Source organism: Triticum aestivum, chromosome 5B (genome assembly GCF_018294505.1).
Source record: "Triticum aestivum cultivar Chinese Spring chromosome 5B, IWGSC CS RefSeq v2.1, whole genome shotgun sequence".
Lineage (NCBI taxonomy): Eukaryota > Viridiplantae > Streptophyta > Magnoliopsida > Poales > Poaceae > Triticum > Triticum aestivum.
The window spans coordinates 635,628,100-635,640,771 of record NC_057807.1 but is presented as its reverse complement, the minus strand read 5'-3'; the positions used below and the strand labels follow the sequence as shown (position 1 = coordinate 635,640,771).

The 12,672-nt window shown below is 41.7% G+C and overlaps 2 protein-coding genes across 20 annotated transcripts; both read right to left on the bottom strand.

The window, feature by feature from the left end:
• Nucleotides 1-762: 762 nt before the first annotated feature.
• Nucleotides 763-6,748, bottom strand: LOC123113802 (uncharacterized). 19 transcript variants are annotated; one of them, XR_006456225.1, is made up of 10 exons: nucleotides 6,568-6,733; nucleotides 5,170-5,441; nucleotides 4,876-4,904; nucleotides 4,645-4,768; nucleotides 4,071-4,200; nucleotides 3,578-3,658; nucleotides 3,425-3,464; nucleotides 3,077-3,202; nucleotides 1,753-1,904; nucleotides 763-1,153 (listed from the first exon to the last, which is right to left on the bottom strand). XR_006456225.1 is itself a non-coding variant. In XM_044535114.1 (5 exons), the coding sequence occupies exons 1-4, from the start codon at nucleotides 6,693-6,695 to the stop codon at nucleotides 4,727-4,729; spliced, it is 471 nt and encodes a 156-aa protein (XP_044391049.1). In that variant the 5' UTR covers nucleotides 6,696-6,733; the 3' UTR covers nucleotides 3,665-4,189; nucleotides 4,683-4,726. The 19 variants fall into 19 exon arrangements, 2 of the variants coding, with proteins under 2 accessions (XP_044391049.1, XP_044391050.1); XR_006456219.1 differs by having other exon boundaries at nucleotides 763-2,818; nucleotides 4,021-4,200; XR_006456214.1 differs by having other exon boundaries at nucleotides 1,753-3,202.
• Nucleotides 6,749-10,540: 3,792 nt separating this feature from the next.
• LOC123117282 (uncharacterized) lies at nucleotides 10,541-12,231 on the bottom strand. The gene is made up of 2 exons (XM_044538063.1): nucleotides 11,052-12,231; nucleotides 10,541-10,906 (listed from the first exon to the last, which is right to left on the bottom strand). Exons 1-2 carry the CDS (start codon nucleotides 12,133-12,135, stop codon nucleotides 10,872-10,874), a joined length of 1,119 nt encoding a protein of 372 aa, XP_044393998.1. The 5' UTR covers nucleotides 12,136-12,231; the 3' UTR covers nucleotides 10,541-10,871.
• Nucleotides 12,232-12,672: the final 441 nt, after the last annotated feature.

Here is a 12,672-nt window from a genome sequence, read left to right as displayed (position 1 = left end):
ATGAGAGACGTCTCTCTAATAAGGAGGCTCATGGCTTAGCTCGACATGCTTTACATTTAGGGGAGGGTCATCATGTATGGCTGTTACACCCTCATGATACTGCTATTATTCCTGTAATTCGCTCTATTGATCAATAAAGTAAAGCATGTTCTTCTAAGAAAAAGCAAGGACGGGGATTTTTCACTTTTTCACATTTTTAAAACTGTTTTTCAAATTTTAGATATTGTTTCCTATTTAGTTGCCATAGCAAATGAATTTAGTTGAGCTTAAAATTTGGCACAATATTCCAACGCAATATATTGGAGTGGCACATAAAGTTTCGAGGCAAGTGGGTGGCCTATTAGCGATTGCTAATGAGTGCGCAGCGCCATGGTCGGCCGAGTCTAAACTTTCTCTTCTCGAAAATACCTTCCCCTAACCCTTGTTTTTCTGTGTGTGTGTGTGTGTGATGATAGAATTTTTCTTATCTTTATCTTTTGTATCTGAATAGCTAGCTCCACCTTTGATTTAAACTAGTGGTTGGGGCGCACCTTGGTGCGCCGCTTAAAAGGAAGCTAGGGCGGTGCCAGGTGGGGTGCGCCCCTTTCACCTTATTATGTGTAGTAATGTATGCATCCATTTCCATTAGCATTTTCCAGTTCGCGTAACACAATTGCATGAACTTAGCGCTTATTCCACAGTCCTCTGAGTACCACGCACTGTCCCTGTCCTATTTGTATTATGCATTATTATAAAATCAGACTCAAAGCGCAGGAATGTGTATGACCAAGTAACTGACCGGAATTATTAGAAAAAGTAGTACAAATGCAACATATTCAGACAATGGATCGTCTCTAAAAGAAAAGCAGCTGACATCATAGATCATAGATATCAACGGGCGCATGTGGTGCAACAGGCACTAGTCTTAGGTTACATAAACGATCAGGTTGCTCGCGACACCCTCGGTCAACCACGTTCAACACCCGCTTTCGCTCGAAGGCGAGAACGACGACGACGGCGCTGTGGACTTACCCGCCTCCTCATCCTCCGCCCCACGAGGCAAGGAGCAAGATGATGTCGACGCCCTTGGGGATGGCTCGGCCTCCTCGTCTATCAGCTTGCTCACACATATAGTCCCTCCGCCCGAAATTACTTGTTGCAGGAATAGATGTATCTAGACGTATGTTAGTTCTATATACATACATTTTTATCCATTTCTGCAACAGCTAATTCGAGACGGATGGAGTATATGATAAAAGTTTAGATGCAGGAAGCAATATATAATGCTCCAAAAAATAATTGCATGAATAAAAGTGGATTGCAGAACTGGTTGCTTAGCGTCATATACAATGCTCCAATTGAAGGTAGCACTAAGACGACAATATGTACCACTAATCTAAAATATAGAATTTGACTTGTTTGAGCACTATTACTCAGACTGGAGATAGACCATATTTATTTATATGGTCATCGCAGACAAACATATTTTCTAGTGCTTATGTTCAGAACTGTCTATAGACCCGCATCATCACATTTGTTATGATAATGAAGAATCTATCCAAATGTGCTACAATACATTTAGAAGCTACAAATGTCAGAATATTTCTTCCTTAGCTATAGCCGAAAGACACTGCTGCAAGTACTTTCTAATAATAGAGATAAACAGAACCAATACATCAACCCGAATAATAATAGACAGAGATGATATCAAATAATGTATTGCCACCAGGAAGTACAAGACAGGTTGTGTGTATGAGTAAACATGGGACATACCTCACTGCCTTGAACAGATACATTTTCCTTTTGAATGTACAAACCATAGCAACCTCTGTCTCTTTCGAAATAATCTGCACAAGCCTATCAATATAGCCGGCTTTGACATTCTCAATCCAAAGAGCACCATATATAGTTGTGTCCCTCACGCACTACAAAAGGGCATGTAGAATAACAAAACCAACATCATCTGATCCAAGATAATGATAGTAGTACTGAAATTTTGAGGCCCTATCTTTATACTTTGCTACATAGGAAAAAATTAGTACCTTACGGCTTATTAAAATCCTCTCTGCTTCATGAAATAATCAAAAAATGCACTCTTATTTAAGGCGGTCTATCTTTCGGAACTATTTCCCTGCTTGGTTCAGGAGCCGATGGACCTCATCATGTTTTTGCATACTACAAAGTAGTTGGTGCCCTACTAAACATGAACTGGAGAAGGTTCTATCCAGCACAGGGAGGACTTCATTTTTTTTCTATAATTCTAACAAGTATTATGTAAAAAAAAATATTTCTTTTGATCTGGCTGGCATTTAAAATGTTGATTCAATTCATGTCGTAATTTTATTTATTTTTCTGTCTTGCTCAGTAAAGCTTCCTTTTGTTAATTAGACTAAAGCTTCCATACCTTTTACAAAAGAAAACAAATAACCTGATGCTAACGTCTGTTAGTTTTCTATATGTGGAAGACAAATATGTGTGAACCTGCATGAAAATGGCTTCACAGAGACGCATGCCCTCCAGCAGTACAAGTGCGAACCAACTCCGTCTCAAAGACATGGTATGGGGTTTGTGTCCAATTTAGAAGAAACTATTAAAGCAAAGGTCTGACCTTAACTAAATCCTTATGGTAATATGCAACACTGAGATTGAAATGCTATCAACTCTATCATCCAATACATGCTTTACCATTAAGAAGAACTACCTTCTTCATCTTGCAAGATTTTACCACTGAACATTTGGAGATTCATAGTGTATTTCCATGCATACACAACAAACTTTTTCTGAAATTTAGTTTCAGTTGGATTCCGGGCCAGAAGTTCCTTCGGATTAGGAAGAGCAACTGACGGATAAGATGTATAGTATTAATACAATTTCATAATGATAGATATGTTGTAAACCAGATATGACTTCTATGTGTCTAAAGAATTTGTCATAATAGCACAAGAATATGGGCACTTTGTATACAACACAAGAATATGAGCACTGCTTGTATTCTTATTAGGATTAGAAATAAAAATAACAGAAATGAACAACGGAAACATCATACATACAACAAATTTAGAGTATATTTGAGAAACTTTTGGAGCGGGTGTAATACCTCATTCATGTGATCTCATAAGCACCCTGATTCCGCATTCATGTGATCTCACTGATGCTTCAACATCAACAAATCCAATGAGCATATATCCTTTGTGACACCAACTGGAATCTGTCGATGGAAAACCTGCAGCATTATTAAACAAACAATAATTCTGAAAAATGAAATGTCCAACTGAAAATGAGTTGGTGATGTACATATACTCTTTCTCAGTAACTCTAGAACCTGATTTCTGAATGAAGGGTGCAAGTAAGGAATTAATTTGTACATAATGGAGTTGGATCAGTCCAGCATCATAAGAATTGCAGAAAAGAAAAGATATTAAAAACCACATCTAAAATGTAATACCTGTGGGTTGCGGCAGTCCCTATATCCAGCAAGCATTACCCTGCATTTTTGTATGATAGACCAATGTAAATGATGTGCGCCCGCACCTTTTTGACATAGTCAAACTGCACTATAATAAGTAGAAATTTTTATGGCACTGCATTATTTTTATACCTTTGGATCGAAGACTCTGTACAATACCAATATATCATTCACCTCTTGCCATTGACCTCCGAAAAGAATTATTTTAGATGCCTTTAATACAACACATGCAATTTTGTGAGATGATGCCATTGCAAGTCTATATAAGGTAATAGTAACTAACTGTATGCATTCCTAGTAACAACAAATGTTAAATGTGCTAAACTGATGCTCTATATAGCCCACAAAAAATTATTCTATACACAAATAATATAAGCCACTATATATTCTGAACCAACATTTTAATTGCCATGGGGTCTAGTTCTGCTTATTCAGATGGATTATTAAAATAGATCCAGTGTTGTACCAAATCCATGGTATGAAGTAACCACAGGTTGCCATTCTTTAGTTTTAACAGCTTTCCATACAGTAGAGCAATGAAAATGTAACCAACAGGGGAAACCCGACAAATTTACCCATTGCTGTAGCAGTAGACAAGATTAACAACTCAGAATAGATGGCATACATCATTCATTCTGCCAGTACGGTCATAAGAGAACCAAAAATATCCTCAATAGGATTTTCAAAACCGCCCTCGAATCCACCACCTCCAGCAGCAGCTTTCTCATATTGTTCAGCACCAAACTGTAAAACCACTAAACCAGGCAAAGTAAGGAGAATGATGGTTTGATGGGAGTAGGCATATACTTAATAGTGGTGGTGATGGAAAACATGTGAAGAAAATGTGACAGTGACAAGCATCTGTGAACAATTGTTTTATTACCAAAATGGAAAATACACATGTATGGAATAATATACGTTACATTTGTGTAGTATACGTCTTCCTAAGATAAAATATTTCTTTATACAACATGGACCATATTAATTATCTGGAGCCAGTTTTGACCTCTTTCCCCAAAAGAAGAAACAACTTTTGTTGTACTCAAACAAGAAAAACTATAATTACATGTTAATTCTTCACCACTAAACTGACTACTGAATGCCGATCTTTCAGGTAGTAATGATGTGCTTGAATTATCAAGTGTTTGGTACTTTGGTGTCTCAGATCTGCAGTACTCATTCCTACATACATAGCTTACTTCATTTAAACAGGGTGCACCAGCCTTAAACATCTTGCCTTTTCTTCTCCTTGTTGTAACATTTGGAGATGTTGTGATATCTCTAGGAAGCCCTCCTCGTGGATCTCGTCCTCCTCCATTGCAACTATCCATTTGAAAACAATCAGACCAAAGTCAGCTAGGTGTAAGACGAACTCAAGGTAATTGGATTGATACCACTACCATAACAATGGGTGGATGCAGCCGATTTACCTGGCTGCCTCGTACACCACCTGCTCCTCCTGGAGCATACGAAATTTGCAAGGTACCAACAATGGCATGAAATAAGGAGATTAGAAGATGGTTGTTGGACGCAGCGGCAGACAGCTAAGATTTTGTAAAATCGCAAAACCTATCTACTGAACTACATCATCTGAACCACTCGCGGGTCACAATTTTAAAAAGCATACAGGAAAACTAAAACATCATCAACCATCACTATAATTAATGCAACAAATCCCCACGTCCAAGAAGCTAAGTGCCAAAATGAAGAAAGAAGGGTGTCACCTTCTTGGCGGCACCGGCGTGTACACCAGCGACACATGCTGCGAGTACGACAGGTTCGTCCTCCGATCATGCATCCAAAAACAAAGGAACACCGATAGTTCGATGAGATGTTAACGACCATCCCATATGGCACCAATGATTCTCCACCAGATGATTTGTACTTCACTGCAATCAAATCATCAGAGACCTTTATCACTCTGAATCCTGTACTCAACTCGATGCCATCTCTTTGCAACTTTGTTTCAGCAAACACATCCATCCTTTGGTCAAACCTATATGTTATGGAAATAGATATATCATCTCACAGTAAACATGGAGAGAAGAGAAGATCTACTGACGCTACAACAAAAGGCATGGATACTGAAATAGTAAGCAAAATTCGACGTCAAATCAGCAAAACCTATCATTCTCAACAAGAACGCAATGTCTACAGTAAGTGAGATAATTTGATAGAAGGCAGGAACATTTATTTAAAAAGGAAACATAAAGGAGAAAGAACAGGGAAGAAACCACCACAATCCAAAAAAAAACTAATAATATTTGGCAGGAACTAATTCTACACTGGCATTGCTTGGAGGCTAGAAGTAAGGCAGTTTTGGTCTAAGTACAACACTACAACCAGCTTCCCGGATACACAGGTTTAAGTCAACAGCTCCATGTCAACCACAATACTTAGCAATAGAATATATTGTATGTACAGTAAGATAGTTCACTCTTCAGTTACATCAGAAACATAGTAAAAGGACAAATTCTAAACATATGAACCCATGTACAAATAAGCATTCTACCTACTGCACTTCATAGTTCTATAGCCTGCACTCTTATTCCCAAGCACAATTTATACCTGGTGAAGAAGAGTAATGCCTTGAAATTGCACAAGTGCAGCTCTTGCTTGCACAGCTTCCTACACAACAAATATCAAGATGCAAGAAAAACCCAACTATCTAATCTGCAAATCGAAATCAGCACAGAAAATTATCCCCCCAAAAGGAAAACATTGTGGTCGTCCTCGAATTAGTAAACTTTGTTCCGCATATGCATGCAGGTATGATTTGGGGACACAAGGGCAGACAACCCTGAAGAACACATTCATTAACTCGATAAAAGAAAAATATTCCAGATGGGAAACTAATCATATCCACAAGACGAATATGATGATCGATATATGCATGAAGCAACTACCATCATCACAAAGGAGGTAAAAGAAATCAGAGGCAACTACCTTCTGGTAGTCATCAATTAACCATGAATATATACAGTTACTGTTTTCTGAATCGCTAGTCAAGCACATGAAAATACTTTGGTTCAGAGGAGTTATTTTCGCCCAAAATTCAGGTGACCATTTTCTGAGGAGCAGCAGCAGGCCGCTAGAGGGAGGAAGGGGATGGGAGAAATTACCTCACCAGGGGGCTGCCGGTCGTCCTCGCCACCGCATCCATCACGGTCGGCTGGCAGCTGAGCGAGCCACATGGAAGGGTGGGGCGGAGGTGAAGGCAGCCCCATCTCATGGACGTCCCGTTCCACATCTCCGGACGCTAAACCAGGGTGAGTGGGGGGGGGGGGGGGGAGATCCAGCGGGATCGCCTCGCCGGCGGCGGGGGCGGCGGCGGAGGAGCAACAGCGGAGGGGACGAGGGGCGTGGGGGCGGAGGAGATGAAACCAGCGATAAAGAGGTCGCGTGCGTGAGTTCTCCAACGAGGCAGAGGATCGATGCGTTTTCACCCTGTTTTTTTTTTCTCTTTCTATCGTCACAGTAAAAAAAAGTCCACGTCGACCCAACGAGGGAGCGCCCCTTGCGCGACTCTTATTGTGTTTTATTGTGCGACATCCTCAAGTTATGCATGTACACATAAGTTATAGTTTTGAATTAATATATCCATGCAGACCATGCCACCTCATCAAGCATTGGATGTCTTTTTCCGTGGGGAATCACATCATGGGAGTCGCAAGTTAATTTCTTTGTATTAATTGTTGTATGTCATGGATGGTATATGTGTTGGAAGCTTGAAGAAAAAGATATAATGCATGCTTTACATGTGCGTTAAAGATGACGTCAACATCATGTTGAGTTCAACATAAATGGTTTTCTCTTTTTAGACATCATTTTTTCCGCATAGTTGGTAGGTTTATTGTTTCTAAAATGCAAACCAAGAGCTCTCTTACATTTGCTTTTAACATTAGTTTTAGTTGCCTATAAACACCTATTGGTGCATTTGTTTCAACACGGCTCCCACTCGCAATGTGCAGGGCATCATCTAGTATCAATAAAACATTGTCTCCAATTCTTCATTCTATGTGAACAATTTTCTTCGCGACATAGAATTTTTCTTCATAATAAAAATACTTCTTCATTCGAGGGTAACATCTTTGCCTACATTGTATTGAAAAAGAGGCTAATGTAAGGCAGATAGTATAGACGCACCTTGGCAAAAACCGATCCATCAGCAGGTTGACTCCTCCCCAAGAAAAGTCTAGGATTTCCCCGCCTCTCGCCGGCACCACCGCCTGTCCGCCTCGTCACCAGTGGCCTTAGAGTCATGGCAGCACGGTGGATCTCGGCCCTTGTCGGCGGGAGAGCTCTGTTTTTAGTTGTTTCTTCCCGTTTTGTTAGGGGTCCTGCTCAGGAAGGCGAGACGGTGGCGGCTCCCTGGAGATGGAATAAGGTCCTCCCTGACTAGCCCCCGTCTCGATGGTGTATCTAGCATCATCGGTGGGCGTGTGGAGGTGTGTCTCCGGCGGATCTATCCTTGGTGGATTTGCTCGGATCTAGTCGTAGTTCGTCTATGTTCATGTGTTTTCAGGTTGGATCCTTCCGGTCTACGCTACTCTTCATTGAAGGTTGTTGTTCTGTTGCGCTAGTCGTATGGGGCCTTAGCACGACAACTTCCCGGCTGTCTACTACAACAAGGTTTGCCCGGCTCCGGCGAAGGAGGGGCAATGATGGCGGCGTGCGTTCGGCTCGCTTCAGTGCGTGCAGTCGTCGCTAGGTGATCTATGGATCTGAATGTAATTTTTATTATTTCTGGTATTTGTTGTACTTCCATGATTGAAGATGAATAGATTGAAAGTTTTCTCGCAAAAAAAAAATAGAAAAAACAACAGAGGAAAAAAAATTCACACAACCGTGGTCTGTCCTATGTCGGGTCGAACCAATCCGCCTTTGCCACGTACCAATCTGAAGGAAAATGCCCGATGAGAGCACTGACAGCGGAACAAAGTTTCTTCAACCATTACGCATCCAATGCATCGCATACTCTTCAAAACAGCTTGAGCTGCCAACCTTCCATAGGGAGGAATTTTTTTCTCATGGAAAGTTAAGTTCAGGGAGATATCAGGTTATAGTCATCTCGTGCATTTTCTCAGGGAAGACATTTACAAATTACAACACTCAAAAGGAATGTTTTTCCTTTGTGACATAGTAAAAGCTAATGGTTTACTACAATTTTACATAAAAGCTTATCCTAAAACAAGGGCGTGCTCTTCTCTTTCAGTGAAGCGAAGAAAAGATGACGCGGCGTAGTTCTTCAGTCTCCACGTTTACGCGCGAACAGGTCCAAGCAGTCTTCATGGGAGCTGCCCAGTCCCCGATATTTCAAGGATGTTCTGATCACAAATTCACAGTTAGCTCAGCCCTAGATGATATGCTGCTTTCATATCATGTGGTTTGACCTCAAAGGACCTTGATATAATGCCAAAATAAATTTGATTTCAATAATTTCTCCTGCAATGTCAAGAAATAGAGCTGAGGGAAACATCTCACTGTGCAATGTAATGAAAAACTGATGAGAGGGGAATATTTTTGGTCTAATCTTCAGCCCTATTAATATTTTTTTGTCTGATCAAGCATGCCATTAACACTAACTATTGCATCAAGATTAGGAACCAATTAAAGAATATATTACTGCCCAAAGTGAGTTGTTCTGTACATTGTTGAGCTACCCAACTTAAAATAGAACAACTCAAGGCATCACAAAGATAGCAAGAATAGATATCAAGGTCAGAAAACAATTCAAAGGGATATATTACTGACCAAAGTGACTTGCTGTCTACTTGGTTGAACTATGCAAATTAAAATAATCTTTATTGTTACAAACAAACTTAAAATAAAGCAATTCAAGGCTTAACAAGATAGCAACAATAGCACGCCTAAGTCAATTATCAGCAAGGATGAACTTGATCTGGAATCATCAGCGAGGATGAGTTTGGGCTTTGCAGGCACTTCTTCGTTCTGGACACATGTCGCTTGCTCAATTCATTTTGCTCAGTAGCTGATTCAGCTGCTGAAGTCTGACACTAGCTAGAGGCTCTTTGCTAATTGCCTATACATGTGTCAATTTTTTTAAACCAAGGAACTTACAGGTTTCCCCGCAAAAAAAAAAAGAGGAACTAACAGGTTGCTGATCACTTGTATGCCGGATGTTCTTATATATATTAGATGTTATGAGTCAATCATTTTGTCCATTCAAATCATCTTCCTGCCATGCTGGTGTTGTCATATATCTGAAGATCACAAAATGACTGAAAAGGTCTTTTTCCAATTGAAGCACAGAAGCAACATGTTAAACATTGTTCCATCTATAACCCAATGCAAAGACACGCGGTAATCTCACATCAATCGTTACTACCACCTCCCCCTTGCTCCAGAAGCCCTTGCTTGAACAACTTAAGCTGCTTCCATTCCTGGAGTCTTCGCACAACATCAGGTTCACGAAAAGTTCACAGGCTGAATATCATACGGAAACCAATATTCAATGAAAACTTCATGAAAACCATATTTTAAAGTTTCAAAAAAATCTGAAAAAAAAATGTGGGATGTTAAGAAGGTGATGTTTTATTGCTACACAAAATTGCAAGTTGGAAAACATTACGAGATATGAGCTATGAAAAAGACAAATTCAGCCCTGAATAGTGACATTACTATTTGTCACTATTCAACGCTGATTTTGACTTTTTCATAGCTCATCTTGTAATGTGTTTCAACTTGAAATTTTGTGTGGCAATAAAACATCATCCTCTTAACATCCCAATTTTTTTTCAAATTTTTTTGAAACTTCAAAACATCTTTTTCTTGTGGTTTTCACCGGTTTCCACCGAATGTTGGTTTCCGTATGATATTCAACGCCACATGACAATGCGGTGGTAAAAATCAAACAGCAACGATGGGTTTGGGCTTAGATTAGGCGTCATTCCTTCATTCTCTACCAATGTAGTTGATTCAGCTGCTGATGCTAATCCAGTGCTAGAGGCTCATTGCTAGATATCTTTGTATGTTTGGGATTTCTATTGTCTGTGTCCTAGGAACTGACACAGACAATATATGTCGTACTCGGCAGGGTTAAGGACATGAGTGCTTAGACATCAAATGAACTCGAGTCACCTTTCCCGAAGAAGAGAGACACAGACATGTCAAGAATGGAAAAAAAAAGATCTTGAAGACCTGGTGTTTTTCCTTGATCAAGCTAAAGCCTGCTTAGAAATTAAGTGCGGAAGCAGTAACTTCTTAAATAAAGTTCCTCCAAACTGCAAGTACAGAAGGCAGAAGGCAACAACCTGTTAAACAAAGTTCCATGAACTAAGACCAACACCAACAGCAACCTTACAGATCCAAAGCCACACTTTGTGCCATCTATCCATATCTAACATCACTATTACCATCTCGTTAATCCAGCAACTCGAGCTTGCCAAGCACTTGAAACACCAGCTCATTGCCCCTGGCTTGTAGAAGCTGCTTCCATTGCTGCAGAAATGCAATAATTTAGGAAATATACCATCATGTGATGTGTACAAAGGAGTGCCAAGTGCCATATTTTGACTGCATGTTGCCAAGTGTCACTGACAGATTGTAACAAAGGAGTGCACAGGGTTATATAGATGCAGGTTACCTGGGATGTAGAAGCTCATGAAGGGAAAGAATAGTCTGCCAGGATCAGACACCTTGCTGACTCGCCCTGTCTTGAGATCGACCATGTAGGAACCAACACTTGTGGTAATAAAAATGATCTGTGTGCCCTCCGCGAAGCCACTCACCCAAGGACACCGAAACTCATAGACCGCACCTCCAAATGTTGGGATATATTCAGTTGTTTCGAAACTTCTGATCGAGAGGTTGTCATGAGGGAGTAGCATCTTAAGATCAATTACCCTGAGTGTTGTCCATCCCATGGCTCCCTCGGGTCCGGCCTCCCTCGACCAGAGTGTTAGATTTGTAACATCCACCACAGCAGCGAATCCCAGCCTACCGTCCTCCGCTGTCATGAGAATCCCATAGCGATCGATTGGCTTCTCGAACAATGACAGGCGGAGCGTACCAAGTTGGCACTCCATGATGCGACCACCATTGAAGTAGAGAGCGTCGCCCAAAAGGACGCTAGACTCACCAAAGTCATTGGTAAATTTGACATTGGGGTGATGAAGAGAATTGAGGTTGCTCCACATGCGAGTCTCGGATGAGTAGAGCCAGCCCAATGAGACTTTTCTCTTTTTGGTCACGACGAAGGCCACAAAGAAATGGCCGTCTTGGCAACTGTGGTGGTCGCAGCCTTGTACGGCGCAGAGCACCGCCGCACTGCACTTGGTCCAGTCGTCATGGGGCCAGGGCACGCGGCGCTGGTGGCCCGTCACAGGGTCCAACACGATGAGGTCAAGGGTGCTCTCGTCGTTGGCGATGTGGGCGAAGAGGGCGCGGCCGTGGCGGCAGTCCATGGTAAACCAGTCGGGGAGGCCGGAATGGGCGGGGAGGAGGGCGGAGGTGGGGACGAAGCGGACGCGCTGATGGAAGAGTCCCAGGATGGGAGGCGTTCCGTGGAACTCGCAGTAGCGGCGGCGAAAGCGCCGGCCGGCGAGGATGCGGCGCCAGGGCTTGCAGACGGCGGAGGCGTGCACGAGGCATGCGGGCTCGTCCGGCGGAATGCGGAGGAGCACCTCCTCGACGAGCTCGTCCAGCAGCACCGGCGGCGGCGGCGGCATGGTGCGGCGGCGGACGCGAGGGTTTCGGGTGGGGAAAAGTGGAGGGCCGGTCGAGTGTGTGTGCGCGCGCGTGCTGATTAGCAGAGTGGACTGCCGGTCCGGTTCAGCCAGCTTGAGACTTGAGTTGCCTCATCAAGTTTAAAAAGAAAAGGAAAAAAGAGAGGCTTGAAGTAGAAAACATATTGTACCATGAATACTGTTGGAGTATATATACGAATAATAAATGTATAAAGTCGGCAAAACAGCGTTTTTTTAGGAAGAAAAAACGTTGCATCTTGTTGTTAACTAAGGATTTCACATTCACTCGCGATTTATTCTAGGCCATGCGGCATATTTTGTGGTAGTGCGCTAGAAAAAACGTATTCATGGTGGTGGAACCATTTTTTCGTATGCCGCGCACATTTTCCTCATGATATGGAAACACTATTTTGATTTAATTGAAATAATTTCTCGTGTGATGGAACACTTTCTCTTATCTATAAAATGTTAAGTCCATGCTATGTAAATGACTTTTCCATGGGATGGATTTTTTTTTCG